Source organism: Lipophrys pholis (genome assembly GCF_963383615.2).
Source record: "Lipophrys pholis genome assembly, chromosome: 15".
NCBI lineage: Eukaryota > Metazoa > Chordata > Actinopteri > Blenniiformes > Blenniidae > Lipophrys > Lipophrys pholis.
The window spans coordinates 14,093,063-14,115,222 of record NC_137642.1 but is presented as its reverse complement, the minus strand read 5'-3'; the positions used below and the strand labels follow the sequence as shown (position 1 = coordinate 14,115,222).

Here is a 22,160-nt window from a genome sequence, read left to right as displayed (position 1 = left end):
TTTTTTGTTTTTCCAGGATCAGCACTTGGGAGGAAGGTTTGAATTATTGAGGGGGAAAAAAAAACTAACTCACAATGCTGCAATAAAACAAGGACGTCTCAGAGAAGATGTGAGATCTGCATAGAAGGTAGCCACAATAATTATATATTGTTTTTCCTATACTGTCCAGCTGAATTTCCTCCATTTGTTTGCTCCAGGCACAACGCAAGGCTGTCCTGTAACTCCAAAAAAAACCAGCGTCGCTGCTGTTATTTATTTTAACTTATCATGCCGACATACTCAGGCTGACCATCCAAGGAGGGAAGCAGTTCATCATCGAAGCTGCGTCCGATCCAAACGTTTGTGCCAATATTATCTGTTTGTTTTGTTTATTTAATTTAATTTCTCAATTTTCTTAATTTCTCGACATTAACATAATTGCAAAAATAACGAATACCTTTTTTAAAATTAGAATCACCCATTTTTCTTTATTTAGGCAAGACCAACCAAAACAGCCCATGCACCGAAAATATACCAGTTAACAATAAAAAGAATAATGTTTTTTATTTTAAACATCCATCGTTTACTACAGCCCCCCCCCCCTCAACATACTCGCAGAAGTCACCCTCAAATGGTGAATCTTTCCCCCAATGAAAACTGAACCTTAAATGACATTACATGGACCATCGGTCAAAAATAAGTCCGAGGCTTTTCAGTGGCGGTAGAAGGTCAACATTACCGTGATGCTTTTCAGAAATGGACCATGGACCAAAGAAATAATCATTGGTACAATTTTTATTTCACGAATTCCCATTAAAACCCTCCAATTTCTCATGTTGACTTTTTTCTTTGTAGTTTATTTTTTTTACTGCATTTAATGATTTGAAGTAAAAAAACAAAAAAAAACATGTCAGATAAAAGTAGTGAAGACCGCTTTAGGTCATGACCACATGCACCACAGTGCTCATGTAGCTCTCCTGACAATAGAGCAAGTTTCTTTATTGGAAGATGATATTGTTGGTTGAAGCAGCGTGGCCACAGAGCTCCAGCTAACTCGACAGTGCAAAAGATATGTCCCAGTGCAAAAAGTGCTGATTTTTCTCACGCAAAATTCTGTTACTAAATTTAATTAGCAAAGGAGAACAGATATTATGGCACCATGCTGCTGGTGTGAAAATGAAATTAATGGTTCAGTGACATTAGCTGAAATTGAAACCAGCATCCGTTTCTGGAGACAGTGTGTCTTTCTAGCAGCGTGTTGTTTTTTTTTATTTTATTAATCATAGTACAGCCACATGTGGATATACATGTAGTGAAAGTGTTGAAGTACATTTTTTTTTTCCCCCTGCTTGAGGGACTTACATCAAAGTTGAATTGGCCTACATATCCAGAAAAGGACTCGGTGACGTCATGACTGTGATCCGTACCTGCACACTCGACTCCATAAAGTGGATGTAAATGTGCACCGCGCTGCGCGTCATGCTGCGATGGACTCGGGAGGTGAGGGGACAAGCAGCAACAAACTCTTAATGTTGTGGCTCCTACTTTAGAGCTGTAAAGTTCACAGCACGTCGCCAGAACACCAAACAGGCACAGACAAGAAAAACCTTGACAGAAATGTCACCCCGCCAACACAAAAGCCCCAACATGCGCCGGGAGAAAATTGCGTGCGCTCGGCGTTGAGGACAATCCAGAGAGGCATCCTCGGGTTTACGGAAAAGATGCTTTATTTTCACATCAGCAGCAAAAGTGAACAACGCAGATTTTTTTTTTTTTTTATGAAACAACTAGGTCTCATATGAAGTGACAAAAAAAAAATTTCACATTATAAGTCACTATTAGGTCACATGCAATATATTTTTGTGAATTATCTTGTAATGGTTGAAGAAGGAAAACTAGTTTTCCCTGATCAATTATACCAAAATGATGGCAGATAGCAAACACAATTAAAACAATTGTGAATCAACAAACCCCATGTGGATCTAACATTGTTTAAATTATTGTTTTCTGTGTGGATAGAAATTAAGCAACAGTTTCAACTATTATTACTTGCACTCATGAAAAAAAAAATAAAAATTTGTTTAGCTGCTGAGTTTATCATCACTGCCCGTTTTGATGACTTCCAAAATAAATGTTCTTGACTGCAAAATGCACAGCGGCATATAAAGGCATAGTGAAATTTGTTAAAAGAAAAGTCAGCCAGGATTGTTAATAAGTAGCTTCTCCACCAACACCGAGGTAATGAATGTGGAAGGTCCTTGGCAACAGTGGAGAGTTCCTTCAAACTGTGTTTATTTATACTCTAGGAATAACGGCAAGATCGGCCAACAGGAGAACATCAGCCGAAGCAAATGATCCAGCGTCTTTATAAACGGTCAAATCTTTGTCTGGGAAGGCCGCCAATAATGTAATAATGGACGATAATGTAGTATGAGCCAATAATGTAATAATTTTGCAATCTAATAAAGCCCATAATTTAATTGTGTAAAATGATATTTGATCTATTATTGTAGTTACATTCTGCTAGTAATCTAATCAGTTATTATATTGTTGAAGTAGCAATATAAGAAATATTTTCAAAATGGAATGACTGCAGCCAATAATGTGATAATACATAAATAGGACTGCATTTCTTGGAAAGAAACACTTGTTTGCTGATTTAGTGCTGTTTACTTATCAAAAATAACAATAGTGGATGGGATAGTCATCAAAAGTAATCTAAAACACAGTTTTAAACTCATTTATGGTTGTAAAAGATATTGTATTATGTTTTTGGCTATATTACATAGAGAATGGCCAAAATGATTATTGGAAGCCACTGTGTTACTGGTGATTATTTAAGTCAAAAGCAATTAGACAAACTTACGTTGTTGTCTCTGGCTCTAAATAGCTGCTAAACATAATATCCTATATGGAAAAAACAATTTACTAGTTGGTGTCTTCACACTTTCTCCCATAAATTGATAGATATAAATGCTTTTGCATCATTATTTTAAATGATGTAGGGGTTAATGCAGCTGTCCACTGTGCTCTCCGATCGCTGCCAAGTTGGAACATGTGCGAGAGACAGTTATTTAAGCATTCACATGTTTTTTTTTTTCTTCACATAACCTCCCTGTGTTTGAGCATGGTGACTCACAATTTTCCCTCATGCCACTAAATCTTCAGAAGCATTGATCGGAGTTACCGCCTTTACCAGATACCGATAGTGTTTGATTGGACAATGGCGTCCTCATAAATCGCGGTAATGATTTCTCAGAAAACTGAAATGGTAATCCAATAGGAATCATTAAGCTTGTTTTAATTGTACACCTCCCCGGAGGATGTACAGACCAAAGATAAACCCGATTTATGCTATCTTTAGTGCAATTTGTTTAAGGTTGTACAACAGGAATGTATTTATTTTGTTTAAATACTTGTTTCTTTTCCTCACAAACAAGCAAGAGTACTTCATGAGGCTCTTTTTCACTGTGAAGGTGAACCACTAACTGTTAAATTTAGAGCGCGTATTAAATGCATTACTTTGTAACTCTTTCCAAGACGTTCCTTGAAATAATATTAATAATAATAATTTTAAAAAAAGAATCAAAAAGGTCCTCTATATGTTGCTTCGCGTTGAATCTATTTTTATACAGCAATCATAACGGGAATCTGCAGTAGCAAATAGAGAGAAACCTGCTAGGAATCCTGTGCAGATCTATAATGTCACCTCTCCTTTTCATGTTTCCATCACAACTATGTAATTATGATTGGATTCCTCCCCAGTTTCTCGGCAGAGGTGGTAATACGAGGAGTGTTATGATGGCCGCGGTGGACGGTAGAGGAAAGACAGTCTGCAATCCCGACCTCAGCGGAGCATTCTAGTCAAACGCGCTGCCTGGTTTGTGTATCCTTCTCCTCCCACAGCTGCTACACTGAGGCACCGGGCCAGGCCGCTCGCTCCTGCTCACACCTGTCTGCCACTTGATATGACACTGCATCATTTACTAAAACACACAGTATGTAGGCCTGCCTGCCATGCTGCATCATGGCTGCAGAAACATAGCGAGACCTTGTAAAGTTAATACCAAGAGGGCTCTAACACAGAGGCCATGCTTGCTATTCTACTGTCTACTATCCCACACACACCTCTCTGGCCAAATGCAGGAGAACTCCTGGGATGGTGCTACATTTTTAATGAAAGCAGAGTGTTTGATCTGCCAATGTTTATCTTCTTTGATGTTAACTGACACAGCAGAGAGCAGCCGGCTCCCAATGTAGTCCAACATGACGACAGATTAATTCATTATCTTCTAACAGGGCAGACTTGCGGTTGAGGAGTTCATCCTGGAGGTTCGATCTCGCCTTGAATAGGATTGTTCAAACACGTTGCGTCTCGGTTTCTGTTGTGCGACCCCCTCTGGGGAAAGGCACATGAATGCAAGCGATGCATACACATAGGAACAAGGAGCAAGAACATTTTAATTAGGTTCTGTTCCTCTAAGCACTTTGTGTCGCCGACCCCCTCATTGTACCTCTACTTTGTCCTTTATTTTGTTTGCATTTTATTATCAGACTGAAGGTGAATAGGGAATAAAGTGGACCGCTTGTCAAATTAAAGAGTCAACATATACAGGCGGATATTTCCAGGACACCACTGTATCTAGTGACTTACAACAGATCTATATCAACCCCGCTGTCCCAAGAGAGTACACAAATTACAAATATGGAACCAGTGCATAATTACTCCCCGGCATTGGGGTTACACGTGCCTGCTAAATTCTATGCAACGCACATCTGTGTAGGTGTGCATTAGCCATGTTCCTCCATGTATCTTAATCCTTAACAGTCCCTTAAGGAGTTTTTCCACTAGTGTGTATGGATTTTACACAGCTTTCACCACATATTGGCAACCCTGTTATCTACAGTCACTGCATCTGTTTTGCAAACATTTGATGGTTTATCTTTGTTGACCTTTAATGTCTTGAGTGTGTTGCTGTCTATCTACCTCGCTGAAAAAGAAAAAGAAACGCTAATGAGATGAGTTGTATTTTCTCATTTTTTGGAGGTCACCAACAATAAATAAGCTGTCAGCAGGATGAAGTGGGTGTCAAATCATAAGAAAAGACTGAGGGGGAATGTATGCTTGGGGGTCCAGTGAGTTCCACCATGAACATGATTTAAAAGCACTTAATTATCATAAGCTGGAGCACGGAGCAAGTGTTAGGTGGCTCGGGGCAAACCCGGAGACAGTGACAACAGTCCGGCACAGGCGACATGAATTAGAAATTGGACTGTGACGGGGGCCAACAACAGATATGCATTAGTGAAACAAGAAGAGTTTGCAGTGGTAGCCGCCAGACTTCATGAAAAAGAAATGATGCCTGCCTCGCGAATATATTACACATAATGTCTTTTCCTTTATAGAAGTCATCAAGCTTCATAACGCTTTATCCATTAGGAGAACAGAAATGCTTACAGTGTTGTATCATTACATTTTACAAATGCGGGTTATGCTTTATGAAAACAATAAATCCCACCATAGATCTGGATGTCCTGGCCTCATTTGTTAATCACATTACTGGTTAATTAATGAGGCAATTCTTTGCAGCGAATGCCCGACTGTGTGTGTGTATTGACTCACACGTGGGGATGGCATTGGACATGGACATTGGGAGTAAAGTGGTGTGACACACCTTCCTCGCTACGCTGTGAGGAAGTGCCGGAGGGAAGAAAAAAACATATACGTATATATATTTATATATGCAGAATTTATCGATAGTTTTATATCCCCGTGCACCGGTTTACAAGAAAATATTGGAATTACAGCCAGAATGATTTATAATCTATTGTTCAGGCTGAGGCTGTTTAACTCCCTGCCACTATGAATATTAACACGCGCTCTCTCTTTCTTGAACTCGCTCTCCCTCTGCCTCTCCTTCTCGCTCACACTCACATGTAAATGCATAACACACCACCACTGCTCTTTGTCTAATTTTTCATGAAGATAGCTGTTTCTATGCTAATATGACAACTGCATTCATATGCAGCCATTCTGGCAGCCATTTATTTTCAAATCTCGCACTCATTCGTTCACAATTGTGCACACATGTACACACTTTGTGTCACCGGCATATTTTTCTTGTGTCCCGGCAAACAAGGTATTAATACATTATTGTAATCTGAGAACACGAGAAACGGCAGTGAATGTAAGCGTGGGGAGACTTCCTTGGGTATTATAACTCTTCATTATCGTAGAAGAACGACTCTTTACCAAATATTGTTTGATTTGGTGACAGGCAGACTGCTGCGTGGCACTTTCTCAGCAGTAGAAATCTCCCTCTCATTTCCCACTGCAGGTCGTGTTCAGATCTTTCATTTAACAAAGTAATGTCCATGCATTTCCATTCGTCCAGATGGGAGGCATCTCGATGCTCACTGAATCAGGCCGACTGGACTTGGTCATCTGTCTTGGAAGACAGCCAAGTCTTGTGAACAGCGTGAACTGATGAAACCATTTGGATAAGGGGCGAAACGTCTCCCGAGACATATGACCGGGTCCAGTTGACCTGATTCTATTTGCATTGTGACAACAAAGTAATACGGCAAGACTGGAAACGGCTGCTTTGGAGGTCACAAGAAGGCCTTCACTATACCAGTCCGTCCATGTTGGTGCAGGCCGCATCCGCCTTTAAGGCTGCTCATGAAGTGCAAAAAACGTAGAAAGGTGCCCGTTCCGCACGCTGGGTACCTCTCACCACCAGGTACACAACGACAAATTCACCAGTTTTCACTTGTTTTCCTGTCCTCTGGAGGTGACGCAGTCAGCGGCAGTAAAGCTGAATAACTGTGCAGCATTATGAGGAAAGCGGCCCCAGTACCTGCCTCCCTCATTTTCACAGAATTTTCTCCTACTCATGAATTGACACGAGTGTACTTAAACTCTCAGACGGTGCTGAGAGCTGTTCAAGAGTGATATGTTGCTCAGTGCTTTGCAAACTCATTACTCAGCACAATAAAACGCTTCAGACCGACGGTGCTCTCCGTACACATGGCACTGATGCCGACTTTGCTGCCTTAATAATGCTTCTGTGTTGACAGGTGATTTATGCCCGTTTCATGTTTCTAAGCGAGAGTACACTTTTATCATCTGCTTGTTGTTCTCCCTCTTCTTTTCCTTTCCTCTAGCGGGAACAACATACATATTTGGGCGAGATGGTGGACTGATAACATACACGTGGCCGCCAAACGACCGTCCCAGCACGAGGGCAGACCGACTAGCCATTGGCTTCAGCACGCACCTTAAGGATGCTGTCCTGGTGAGGGTGGACAGCTCCTCTGGTCTCGGAGACTTCTTGAAGCTCCACATTGTAAGTGAAGAACATGTTATTACATTATTTCAAGTGTTGCAAAGCAAATATCTCCTGCAATGTAACCCCCCTCAACATAATTTCTCAGTTCGCGTCCAACATCGCTTAGATGATGAAGGCGCACATTTCTGTCTCATTTGGAGAGTTTTGTTTATGTTACAGTGTCTTTTTTTGACACAGAAAGGCTCATTTGTGAAAGTAGGTAACGGGAACAGTCACCAGGTGCAGTTTGAAGCCCAGTGCAGGTGTCATTGTTGTTTCGAAATCAGTGCAGTTGTGTCCTTCCGGTCCAGTGGTCATGCCGTTGAAACATTAACTACACTGTGTCCAAAATAGTGGTGCATTAGTGTCATTTTGCTATCCTGAGGCAGCTGCTGTTACACTGACTGACTGCTATGTGACATTGTACAGGTAGTATGCAACATTTGTTCAATCTGCTTGTCATAACCCCCCCCCCAAAAAAAAAAAAAAGATTTCAATGGCTCCGTTTACTCCCGAGTGTCTGGTTGTTGCTCATACACTAAAGATGTTCATTTAAATATCTAAGATAAGGAAAGTTTAACCGCTTTAATGGTTATGGCGAATGTGTTTGATACTGTTACCATTAAAGAAAAGCGGAGGCATGATTAAATAAGTGAAGCGTGTGTGTGACAAACACTGTGTTAATGTGTACCGACAAGGAAGAGCCCGGGCTTCCTCACCTACGCTTGTCTGTGTGTTATGGATGTTATGTGTGTGCAACAGGAAGAGGAGGGAAATGATGCATTAATAAGGGCTGGTTCCATACAGTGCATCTCTGACCTGGACATAATTCTGCTGGCTGCCACATGACCTTCCTCCTGCTGGCACCCACTTACTGACAACAACACTGATGCTGGCCAGGAGCATGTAGGAATACACACACACACGCACACACACAAACACAGCTACAGACCGGAGCACATACAAACATGAAATTGGTCTTGAAGTTTGCCTCAACCCCCCAACTGCCCACTCACTGAGATTCACACATACAGTAAGCACACAGTGACATAAGCAGGCTTGTCCTGAGGACACAGAGCAACTGTGATGTTGTTCTCATAAGACACCTCCGTACTTGCTCAGTGTTGGAAGTGCTTTATTTTTTTGGTCTTTTTTTTTTTTTTGTACCACATTTGCCTCAGGGCTAAGTGAGTTTTAGCCCCTAGTTTAAATTCAGGTGTAGGTGGCCTATTTAAAAGGATACAACCTATTCCACACAGACCATTTGTCACTAAATGCCACAGAGGGACACAACAAGATGTTCAAAAGAACATAAATTGGAATATGGTTGTAAAATGACAGATGTGCTCACTCAGATGTGAGAATGCTCCACTGCAGTCTGGGCATCATTCCACAGGCTTGAAAAACACCTGAACGGGGATAAAACACTGGACGTTTCCATCATACACTCTTTATATGTGCACAATGAAAAAAAAAAAGTGTGCATATGATTTGATTCCATAGATATGGTGGTGTCTGTAATGAAATGGGGTAACAGAGCTTTACTAAGCACCACCCTCACCCTCCTACTGAAAATTAGCTTTTACATTTTGCGCGTGCGTTCACCGATCCCGCACACATTTCCAATTGCATTTAAATCTCACGTAGCTGATTATTATTTGTGATAGCTGGTGAAGGTGAATTGCATGAGATGGTCCAGCTGGTGCTTTGCTGCATTTCATGTTGTGTGTGTGCTCCTTCCTGTACATTACAGCGTCCCTCCTTTTAGTGCCAAAGCCAAGAACGCAAGGAGGCGTTTTCTGAGGAAATACAAAGGTCATTTCTAAGTGGTAACACAAGCAAATGCTCTCAGCCTGTATGCCAGGTTTTAGATCCACTGTGTGCAAGTGATGAATGTAAGAGGTTAGAGACCTGAGCTTCACAGACAAGAGAGGTGAGAGAACGGAGTCTCGCATAGTGGAACAAGACAGAGAGAGATCATGTAGCTACAACAGATGCACTCGCGGCGTCGTTGATGAAACGTGGAGCATTCCATTGACATTTTGCAGGCCGGAAATGTTGATAAGGCACGTTCTTACAGCGGGGGCAGTGGGTTGTGAGAATCCCCCTCACCCCTCGCATCAGCAGTCTCCGTGAATGTTTCCACTTATTTATTTATTTCTGCACATTAATCTGGGAGCTTTGGGAAATGTTGTATTTCATTAAAAAAAAAAAAAGAAAAGAAAAGAAAAAAATGTGTGGAGCTGCGAGAAGGAGGAGAGACACACGAAAATGAGCAAAAAAAGTCATGCTCTTGGGTTTTGTTCCTCTCGTTGTTTACGACAAGCGACAAAACTGTTAAATGCATAAACAGCTTGCACTGCTGGTGCGGAGCCTTCTGACTTTTCTTTTAACAGGTTTGCGAAACGATTCTATAAAATAATGTTTCCTAAAAGTCATTTTAACCATATTTTGGCAGGTTTGTTATGTTTTTGCATAATATAATTGACAGTGGGATTTAATTATTACAACCTTGAGGATGACATTTTCATGAACCTGGAATACTTTGTGATGCAAACCTTTTAGAGTTGTGTCCATGCCCTCGTGTCCTCATTCATTAAAAGGTCTGTTTTAGGGCACTCAATCAAATGAGCTGTGCAAAATTGCCACTTTGATGCATTTCTTGTGCAAGTTTAGCTGTACTCAGGGTGTCATTGAAAAACAGTCTGTACTCTTATTGCATGGTGCTATTAGTTTACTTCATGGCCTAATTTTATGCAATAGTGTCTTTGTAGTTTGTTAGTTTTCCTTGCTTTTCAAAATATGCTATTTTCTGAACTGTCTGCAATTAAAAAAAAAAAATAAAATGTTGATTTCTGTTATTGAATATGCATAGGTGAGTTCTGGAATTGGAGGAGTGCATTTCTCAAACAATTTATAATAAGTCTCATTCCCAATGGCATTCCCCTCATTCATTTCACTTTCCTCTGCTCTGAGTAGAAATGTCTTAGGAGGAGCGTATCTTCAGCTGTTTGAGATGGGATTAGACCAGATTTCAGTATTTACCCCCCCACTCCTGCTCCATCCTCTACATCCCTCTCCCCCCTAATCTCCTGCTCCCATTTCATGATGACAGGAAACCCAGCGGGGCTTGAAGGACGCCATCTCAGCTCACATTCTCAAGAGGGAATTTTCAGAGTAATATGTGGAGACTATGATTTAAATGCACCTCAAAGGAGTTGTGATCCTTCCCCCGCCTCTCCTTTCCATCGCAGATAAAGACAATGACTGTGAAGTCAGCGAACCATCAAATGTATGACAATCACTTTCCTCAGGCTCATTACTGTAGAGCACATGGAAGGACTAGATTCATAATAATGTTCCCACCGTTTCTCCAATTATGGTGATTTTCCACAATCCCCCTCACTTGTTCTAAGGTGAAGCATATTCATGAGGCAACTCCAACCAGTATCCCATGAAAATGTAAAACTTGTGACTGCTCTGGCAAGGAATCTATCTACAGTATATAATTAATTACGCTGTAGCGGAAATTCAAATCCAGGAAACGATTCACAATGACAGTATGCAAAACAAGGAATTATGGATGTAATGATCCTTGGTGGGTCTATGCAGCAGGGGTAATCCATACAGACGAGGACGTGGTACAAAGTTTACAAGCTGATGGTGTGTGCTGCCATCTCATTTAAACATGTCGATGTTAATACGGTTATATGTGTCACTTGTGTAAAATTCTGCAGCTGATTTTTGAAGTCAAGGTGGATTTTTTGTTTTACATTCCTATTTTATCCCCAACAGTGAAAGTATCACTTATCTCTCTGCACAAACAAGGACGGAATTCTGTTATTGGAAATCCATCTGTATATTTTTAGGAGGTCATTTACCCAGTGAAATGAAGGCTTTGCAGTTGTTTTCCTCCTTTTTTTGTTGTCAGCGAGCAGTGGTGACACTGACTGTCGGAGGCTCTCCCCAGTCTCAGGTTGGGCCCCCAGGGGCCCACTGAGCTTGTTTTGTGCAGGCACTCAATCTCTGCGTGGGAGTTGGGGACTATTTGAAGCACTTTCTTCCTTCCCTTGTTCTAATTGCATGCATCCCTTAAAAAAATACAAGCAATGAAGGCACTCTAGCTAAGCAAACAACACTGTGAAGTTAATATATTCCATAGAGCAGAGAGGATGGTGGAGAAATAATGACTTCTCTTGTGGAGCATTGCTCCCCTCGGTCCTCCTTTAGCCGACTACCAGAAAGGGGGCTCTCCTTCTGATGGAAGACACCTTTAATTGCAGTTTCAACTCCAGCTCTCTACCCTATTAATCATGTAAAATGACTCGAGAAGAGAGAGACTACCTGGTCCACTGTCTGAGTATTGCAATTTTCAAGAACGAAAATGTCAACCTTTATGTGTTTTTGCAGTTCAACCTATGTGTTGGGCACTGCTTATTCACAATCCCGTGTTTCATTAAGTGAACACGGTGCAATCTGACTTGACGCCACAGGTGAGATCGTTACCGAGGAGAGGTGCTGCAGGTCTCGGGAGAGAACCAATGTCACGCTATCCCCAGTACTCCTATTAAAACACCTGCTCAGGGAAAGGATCTTATTCTCATATACTTCTTATGTTAGGGTCTCAGACCCAGTAATTACCTCTTATGTGAGCCCTGCAGAGAGATCGAAAAGACTTGCATGCAATACCCACAGGATTAGCCAATAGATGGCTTACGTGTGTTGCTTAGCTCAGGTTCATCTGTGAATTATTTGTAAATGTCCAGAGGCCCTGGATGGCAAGCATCGTTGGTGTAGCTAACGGTATATGCAGGTATACAGAGAATACCCATTTATTTTTCAGTCAGCATTGCGTACATCCACTTCCAATTCCCCCTGGATGCACCACTCATCAGTATCTGCGAGCCAGATTGCCCTTTTTTTCCCCCTCGGATGATGAAGCCATGACCCACCCCACTCTGCCTCTAATTGGCTAGTACTCGCTGCATTTAGTGATTTGATTGGTTAATGTCTATGTTTGCTGTTCAGCATGAGGGCTGATGAGCCAATCAAAGGCAGAGGAGGGTGGGTCATTACAAAGTATTGCTAACTGCTAAATGATACAGAAATTATGTGACGCTGAACAAATATTATGGATCAATTTTCACTGAATAGAGTACTTTTGCATGCCACCATTTATAAAGAATGCCACTTTGGCAAAAATTGAGTACGCCCACTTCTCCAGGGACCACTACACCACTGGCAAACATTATTGTTTGACTGAAACTGGAAACGTTGAAGAAATGTCCCGTCCAAACGTGGCAGTTTTACTTACGCGTGGGCATACAATATGAGCTTAATTCCACTTACAGCTGGACGATATTGTCATGTTGTGCCATCTTGGTTCAGAAATCTGCTTTCCATCACCATTACTTGAATTCTTGTTGCCATGGTAACTACCCTAGTAAAGGCCTGGATAAGTGTCATGATAATGATATGCAATTTAAGCTGATTTGAAGTTATCAACAGCGTATTATATCTGAGTTAAATTTATATTATTGGATCTTTATTCTCCTTGCTCAGGGATTAATCATGCTTAAAATCAGCAAAAAATCTAAATAAATGAAGCAGTTTTTTAAATCCAGGACAGTTTTGGAGATGAGTAGTTTCAGACTTGACGGTTCAATGAATCACAGTTCATGCACACACTGCAAATTTATATGAAATATGTGAAAGTTCAACAAACAAAGTTATGAGTAAGTGTATAAGTTATAAGTGAAAGTGTCCAAGCATGGATTTGTTCCCCCACATTATTCATCATTTAACTGATGCACCCCAATGAACAAAGGGTATGAGTAAACACATCCATCTCGCAACTCATTTGACTTCCCATAGTTTGTGCTGACACAAGTCACTCTCACTGCTTCAATCTCCCTGTCTCACTGGGACATTGTCTTAAGACAGCAGGAGCTGTGAACCCTCTCCACTTTCATCAAAATGGTCTAAAAGCACCGGAGCATGTAATCTGAGAATTTTCAGTAAAATACAATAGACAGCAGGGGGGAAACATTTTATGTTCCCTCTGTTCAGGCACATTCTTTTTCTTACGTTCTATCAAGTCTTGCACTTTTGCAGAATTGCAATGAATTACCCCGACACTTCCCAAGTCTTCAAAGGAAGACCACTAGTAATCATGTCTGCAGTTGGGTCAGAGGTTGATGTGGAATGATAATCCACTTCTTTTCTAGCGAGCATTGACATATTATATTCACATTTGGTTGCTTTTTCCTCTTTGTGAGCATTTTCTTCTCATGTGTATCTGTCACTAGACCCAGAACTGAAATGAGCTAGTCAGTAGTTTGGCAGTTTTTGCAGTATTCTGTGTGGCAAAGTAATGATAATGGTTCTGTAATGGTGAGTTAATTGCTGACTATGATGAGAACACAGCACAGAAAGGATGGGGGAGCTTTGCTGACCTCATTTAGTCCTGGACTGTTGATTCAGAGGAAGAAAGGACAGCAACAGTGACAGGTTTATGCCCATATGCCTGTGCTCCTCGGATGGTTAACATATAGAATTTAAGCCATAATGGTTTAAGTGGAGATGAATGGTGTTCATGGTGCTGGTAAATATAGCATTGATTTTATGTCAACAGTGACCAATTGTGGCAAAAGCCTGCACATGGGAGTGAATCCTTTAGTCGTAGACGGGACAAGTGCTCGGCTCGGATGATGTACCTGACCTCAAAGAATCAAATCTCATCATCTCCATATTGAGAAGGGACAGCGCCAGAATCACCATTACTCATCTTTCAATTCCAATCATTTCTCAATTTGTTCAAGCTCTTTGCCACTACAAAGCCAAGTGGTCCATGAAGAGGAATGAGTGTGTGCGGAGGAGAGCGAGGGGAAGATATGTGTGTATGTGTATTTGAGAGGGCAGGACAATAATGTGTCTTCACTTTTATTAGTGTAACAAATCACAGTGAGTACAGCTTGTCATTCTCAAAGCTGTACATCAATACGTTATGGGCTTGCCTCATGCAGAGCCATATTGCCATGGCTAACATGGGGTAAATTTGATTTCACCGTTAATGTTACACTGTCGGGCAGGTTCGCTTTTTGTCATGTTTGCCATCTTTTAGTTTGTTTGTTATTAAAATTCGATGGATGCATTTTTGCATCATCCCTGACGTTCCCATGCGGGCACATTGCCCGTCAACCGTTCAGCCTGTTTTGCCCCTCATCTCACCGTCACATCTCATCCATCCTTCAGTTGTGCAGTTTAGATTGAAGTTTAGATGGTAAACGTCAGTTGTCAGCAATCTAGATTGTGCAGCAGAAAGATTTTGCGTGTGTTTGTGTGCTTTTGGGGCCGGAGCGTAGCAGTATGGAGTCACCATAGTTGACTCTTGACACAGCTGCCCCAGGCCTTAGGGTGGTATAAAAATAGTCTCACTCCTTCTCCTTCCATTACAGTGAGCACAACTACAGCATCTCACTACCATCCCATATGGGGCTTATTTTCCGTTAAATCATTATCACTTTGAACATTCTTATTTGCCTCATTGCAACAAACGACTGACACAATTGCATCCTACCAACAATGGGAATAAAGCATAAACATGCGTTTGTCAATTGTTGTCACAATAGTTTTATGAAAGTGATCACTTTGTTGTGTGCCTTTGCTTGCACCAAATTAAGTTTCTCCAAGGATGTACTTCTTCAGTTTTGAAGTTTTGACTCAACATAGATGGGCGTTAGTTATTTGGACTCGTTTCAAATAATCTCATTACTGTGACCCTAACTACAGTTTCAGTGGAAGGCAAGTATCATTGTGTATTAGAAAATAGGGAAAAAAAACTTATGAAAAGAGAGAGAGAGTGCGATGTCTGTCGATAACCAGAATTTGTGCATAAGTTTGACATTCAGTCGAACTTATGCATCAAGTAACCTACAGTGTGTAGCTGGACTGTAGCTTAATGTGTTTTTCCTTAAAGGTATTTTGTGTCTTGTGCATTTGTTCTATAGATATGATTGTGTCATGGTTATGGCAATTTAGACACATTCCTATTTTATATTGGTATTGTTACTGATGCTGATCACAGAAATGGACAATAATGATGAAAGCTGCTCACACTAGGACAGAGTCGGGGTTTGTCATTACTTTGTGAAAATGCCCCTTAAAACAAAAATAAAGTGAAGATTTCAATTCTCTATTAGAATTAACTTTACATACTGTAACTTAATGTGTTCAAGGGTGAAACTCCTTAACAGATTTAGATCTATCTCTGTCAAGGAAACAGTGTCCCAGGTTGCTTTTCATCTGATCCTTTCATAATTGTTACTGGTTCTCTGTTGTTGATGAGTTACACAGTACAAGGGACTGCATGGAATATTTAAAAGATGACTTTCCTTGTTCTGGTCAACTTGATTGCCTTTTTCACTGCTGCGCTGCTCTCATCTCCAGCCCCGAGTGCTTCTCAAACTAGTATGTAACCCACACACAGATATAATACACATAGCCGTGCTGTTTTTAATTACGTGCTGCAGTGGAAACATTTCATAGCATGCCAGACGAGGAGAATTGGTGCACACTGCTGGCTTTCTACCTTGGAAAACTTCAGCCCTGATTTATTGCATCTCTCGTTCGTTTTTTATTTTTGTAACTCACTTGTATTTCGCCGAGAAAACTCTCAGGTCGCACGTTCCAGGAAAAAGGCTGTGATGTACTTTTTTTTTTTTTTCATGGTTTCCCTTCACCAATAGATCGCACATTCTCATAAAACATTAAGTGTAAATGAGCACCAGGAAGTGAAAGAGATTGAGAGGGTAGACATATTGTGCGGACATATGGAAATCAGCACAAGTGAAACCAATCCTGAATGGGCCTGGTGAGGTGGAGAACTGTATCCGCTTTAAAGATGTCTCAGATTCTGAGTGAGCAACCACACTGTCAGCAGAAACATTCATCTTCCCCTTGTCCACCGTTTTCATTTATGAATAATGGATTAAGTGGCTCTTCTAATATCCTACTCGTCAATATTACAAAGGATGGACTGAGAAATGAAGAGATTTTACCTCCAATTAGAGGCTGAGCTGAAGCTGAGCAACACTTGACATTCAAGGTATCGCAAGACTGATGTGTATTTTTTATTTATTTTTTGTATTGTGTGTCCTCCTGGGGCAGACTGTTTGGCCAATACCTTGTCTTTCAGTTAAAAGGACGGCGCATTGCAGCCAGAAGTCTGAACTGAGCCCCTGGTTATAGAGAGTTTATTCCACAGCCTCATCAAAGGCGCAGAGGCTTTGTCTGGGAGAGAGGACTCGTGTGCATTGGAATATCTCTCTGCTAATAGAAGAGCTGTGCAGTGAAGTTCAGCCGCGCTGCCTTTGCAAGAGCAAACAATCCATGACGTGTCAGCAGCCTACATGTGCAGCAGAGCTCACACGGGGAGATCAAACAGACAGGCACATGTTGTTGTTCCTTTGTCCTCCTCCATCCCCCAGGTAAGCAGATGAGGTGAGGAGGACACGCCTGGATCTGTGGCCTCATTCTGCTGAGTTTATCAGCCGTGCAGCATGCCTTATCTCAGGAGAGGAGAGAGATGTTTCAGGGAGAGGGCTTGAGTTTTGTTTATGTTGCAGTAAATGTTGCGCCTTAGAAGAGGTGTTAAACTTTACGGCTCATTCTGTGGCTCTTCCAAGCAGTTGGTATGACTGATGATTTGGTTTGCTTTTCCCCGAAGGGCGAAGAAAACACCTTGACAACAGTAATTAAAAGTGCATGTGAGGCCTAATTCGTTTTCTTCTCTTCGTCTCCTCCCTTCACTTGGCCTAATAAATCAGTTATGCTTGAAGTAGCTGCTTCCCCTTAACTCTTTAATTCACTAGTGCATTCTGTGAAATAGCCATGTGTCTGACAAGGAGCTGCTATAAAAAATGTTGAAAATTGTTGTGGGAATTGTATGTCTCTGCTGGATCCAGACTGCTTAACACTTGAAGTCAAAGTTTTAATCTGCCTTGAGCACTGGAACATATTAATGTCCTATCAGGTATAAAGCCCCCATGTAACATTTGAAGAATATACTGCTTTGGTGTATATATTCTTTCCACTTATTATTTTGTGGCTCTTAAACACTTTCACAGAAAGTGAAAAAGGTGATGTGTATGAAATGAAGAACATTCAATTGGCCTGATACGACGAAAGCATGTTTAGTGTAGGTGCCAATGAGATAAAACTCAATGGGCTGAAAATGTCTTCCAAGTATTGTTTCAATGTTCAAATCTTCAAAAAAAAAAAAAAGGCTGGTTAGTAATCAATCCCTTTTGTTACGATGCCCACTTGTTCGTCCATGTAGGCATTTCGAAAGCAATTACAGGCCAGAATGCTGCTGTTATTTTTATGAAAACTAACTGCTATTGAGTGCCAGTGTCGCCCACCACGCTTCTTTAGTCGAAGGCAGCACAAATCGATGGCCAGCTAGTCATCCAGTCTGTGTGTGTTTGTTTTATTTTAATCCATAAACATCCACTCAATAAAATCACAAACCTTGGTTGCCGCAGCCATTATTATGATATTTGCAAGCTGGAAGTAATTGTATAATCATTACCACTTCATGAAATCTTAATATGTGCTGTAGATTAGAGACAAGTAATGGCATTGGGCAGGAACTCATGACTCCATCACTATTTAACAGATGGCTGTGAAACGTTGTTTTTTTTGTTTTTTTTAAATTCCATGTACACTCCCTTGCTGCTCTTTTCATTGTTTACAGTCTATTGTTATGTCTGGAATGCCATCAAACCATCCATCCGTCTTCTATACTTTACTATATCTAACAGATGGCTACTGGCAGTGGCGGGTTTGCATCCTGGACAGGTTTTCAGTCTATAACAGAGCAGACACAGAGAGAAACACAATCACATCCACTCACATACTAACCAACAAGCAGTTTAGAGTCAAAATTAACATGCTTTTGGATTTTGGGAAGAAACTGGAGTACCTGGATAAAACACATACATCCAGAGAGAGAGAGAGAGAGAGAGAGCATGCACAACTCCACACAGACTTGAGCCCTAACCCAGGGCTAAATGTTCAATTGAAGTATTTCACTTGTCAGTATTGACAGTAGTTTACAGTTTGACTTGCATTGCTCCCGATACAGGTTCACAAAGATGGTGATTAGTAACAGTCCAATTGAATGCATCACTTTCATTTTAAGACATACAAGACAGTGTATTTACAAGTGTCAGAGGTTGAGGATTAACATTTTATGACGGTGAAAGCTGGCACAAACTTTGATATCTCTTGGCCTCGGTGGAGATTTTTTCCAAAACATCCCGCGTAGAGGAGAATTCAGTGTCAAATGAGCTAGGCAGCAGTGAACTACTCACCCACAAGGCTTTATCAGCCTGTCCTATTATTTCACCTCAAAGAACCACAAAGGCCTTATCTCACACACATCGCCTTGATAAGGCCTGCTGCCACAAACAAAAATAAAAGACAAAAAGGAGGGTGTGCAAGAACAAAATAACAAAGCAGAACAGCAGTCCTCCAATGTAGAGGCCTTTATTAGCTTTCTCTGCAAGATGACTGATAAAAATCCCAAAACAATGAAGGCGGAAAAGACGGAAGATAAGTTGGAGGAATGTGAATGGATAGAACTGAAAAGATAAAGAATAAGGAGTGTGTAAGGACCCAAACATTTCATTAAAGGGAAACCTGATGTCTGCTCAGGGGGATAAAGAGGATATGATGAAATGGAGGAGGTGGTGGGAAAAAAGTTTCAAAAGGGAACTTGAGTGTGCGCTTCACAGTGAGTCCGGTTAGATTCTGAGAAACTAATTATCAGGTAATAACAAAAACAAAAAAAAAGGGTTAAATTGTAAACCCTTCTTTTTTTTAAGATGAGTAAGTCTGTGCAGTGTCTCATGTTTTGAGATTTGCAGCCTGCTGATCCTCCAACATGACTTTCTTGTTAGACTTAATTAAAAAAGGATATATCACAATCACCAGTATGACTGAGAAGAACAATTCAATAGAAGTATCACGTTTGACCCGATCCATCTTTGCTCCCTCAGCGCTCTGCTCCTCTAGGCGGAGTAGCACACCAGCCCAGACGCAGAGATTCACACAGTTCTAATGCAGGCATTTATCATCACCTGGCAGTAGTACTGGCCACCCTGGCCTGATCACTCCCCAGGTAGAACCAGAGCACCGGAAGAATGCTGAGTCAGGAATGACTAGAGATCGGATCAGTAAGCCAGCATATGGCACAAGCTCTGTTGGGCCAATTATTTATTATTACAGATTGGCTCGTTTTGATTCACACCATAAAATCGTGAACAATCATGAAAGACTTTACAACACTGTAATATCCAGTCAGTTATAGCCTGTATCTTCTAATGAGATATTGAAAGTTCTGCAAAGGCGTGCCATTAAAATAACCTACAAGTAAAGACTGGCATGTCTTCACGTTTCAGAACGAATTGACCTAATGATGTGACATTTCCAGAAAATTCTTACCTGTAATGCCTGCTGTCTGAATATCTGCAAAAAAATAATGCCACACTATACTTTAAGATTTTTGTTTCCTTTCAAAAAAAGATTTAATCATGAAATGTATCTGACTCAGCTGGCTCTACATGACAATTTCAACAGAAATCACAAATTGGTCTTGACTGAAAGTTATAACAGAAAGGCACCATGAACGTACATTTGTACCACGTTTCCTGGTTTGCCTTTAAATGCCGACCTGATGCAGACATTTTGAAAACTGGGACAAGGTCCGCTTCACAAGACAAAACCTGCTCGTGCAGCTTTGCAGCGACGGAGAAACATTCAGTCCAAAGAGATTGTACTCTGGCGCTGTATTTTCGCAGTGCAAACACCAGTGTTGTGTCAAAACCTGTTTACACCATGAGCTTGAGGAGAGACACACACTCGATAAACGCAACACTTCATTTTGGCCTTTCATCAAGTTAAGCCACAGAATAAACCAGACAGCGACGGTCTTTTGCAGCCGAACACGGGACGCTGTCGAAGGCCCACTTTGTTATCAAGAGTGTCAAAACGTGAGTCGGTCATACCCAAATCATTTCCTGAATCCCCCGCAAGGTAATTGATTTGTCGGTGATTTAAGAGCAAATTTAATTCGTTCCTTGTTACACGTACAACCAAAGTGAGCACTGTTAAAATAAACCTTGGATGTATATGAGGTAGCTGAATTGACAATATTGGCCAGCTACAAATATATTGCCCAACGGCTCTGTGCGCCATACATTTTCAATACACACTGAGAAATCAGAGTAATTGTTGGCTCTGAAGGACAGCTCCCCTGGCAGTGTGGAGATGCATGTATAGTGTGCACATGTGTGTTTGTGTGTGTGTGTGTGTGTGTGTGTGTGTGTGTGTGTGTGTGTGTGTGTGTGTGTGTGTGTGTGTGTGTGTGTGTGTGTGTGTGTGTGTGTGTGTGTGTGTGTGTGTGTGTGTGTGTGTGTGTGTGTGTGTGTGTGTGTGTGTCCCTGAGTGTGAATTGTTCAATAAACTCATCACAGGCCTCATAAAGAAAGGTGACATTTACAGCAAAACACAAAGGTCAAGGAGTGGGGCCTGATGAGATCCTGATGGAGGAAAGGCGGTTTTCCCACAGCCACCTCAAGAATTGAAGAGCAGAAGAGATAAAAATGGGAAGAGGTTAATCAAAAGATAGCATAAGACGCTATGTCAAAACTATAATCTCACCTCATGGTAAATATGTTCATGATTGATAAGATGTTTAATACATGATACAGATAGGATTCAGTGGTTTAGTGACCACTTACAATAATGATTTATGATCCATCCACATTGTAGTTGATAGGGCCAATGTGGACAGACAGTCTGATAATGTAGACCTAATTAAAACTCCCAGAGTGGGACCAAAGCGTATGTCTCTGCCGACCCACACACACCGTGAACAGACATGTCCTCATTAACACCAACAATGTCACCAGGCCTGGTCAACAAGCAGTCTTCAACTCTGCGGTCGAGAGTGAAGAGTGTCCCCGCCCTTTGTCTTTCCCGGCGCTGTAGAATTTTCCAGATTTCTAAATCCGCGACATGACTGTTAACGTGGGCTGCGTTCAGAGAAAAAAATTAATGAAGACAGTAACATAGAGAGCAGGGAGCCATCGGGCTTCAGTCTTTGAAAGAACCTCACTTCTGTGTATGGGGACTGAAAGTGCTGCCAGATTGGCAGGTGGAACCTTATGGGCCTCTCATACCTTTGATGAAACGCTGAAACTGGCGAGGAAGCGCTGACAGACAAGCTCCCTTTGGCCAAGTTCTGTCTTTTTTTCTGTTTCTCTGTTGTCTGCCTTTGTCAGATCTGTGAATTCTTCTGTTTGTCTCTGTAAAAATGAGAGACTGAGAGTAATGGAGTGGTGGAGAGAGAGAGCGTGAGGCCATGTGTGTCTATGTGCTGGCTCTTGTGTGTTCTGGGTGAGCAGTCATCTGATGAACTGCTTCGATGGAGACTGGAACTCGTCCCAGCCAGCGAGATCCTGCTGATGTTGTGCTGGTTAACAATGCTTTCCCCCCAGCACCACAACTCACAGAGCAGCAGTAAGAGGTTGGCAGACCCTAATGGAAACGTCATCCTCCAGATAAAAGATGGTCAAGCGCTGATGAGAGGGGGAGTTATAGGAGGCGTATAATAAAAACACCATTTCCAATTGGTTCTGAAGCCAATTTAAGCACGCTGAATGAAGACAGATGCTGTCATGGATGAACTGCAAGGCCGGGAGTCACTCATAGCTGTTCAACTGTTTGTCAGGCAGAGGGACCTCTCTGTGCATTTCTCTGTCACCTTGAATGGTACAGAAAGTA

At 41.4% G+C, this 22,160-nt stretch overlaps 1 protein-coding gene across 6 annotated transcripts in view; it reads left to right on the top strand.

The window, feature by feature from the left end:
* LOC308121044 (neurexin-1a-like) overlaps positions 1-22,160 on the top strand; it is a 242,416-nt gene that overhangs the window by 151,515 nt on the left and 68,741 nt on the right. For all 6 annotated transcript variants that reach the window (XM_080482073.1, XM_080482072.1, XM_080482071.1 and 3 more), the window contains one exon: positions 7,147-7,328. In XM_080482073.1, coding sequence (XP_080338199.1) covers positions 7,147-7,328 — 182 coding nt within the window. The remainder of the gene's footprint in view (positions 1-7,146; positions 7,329-22,160) is intronic.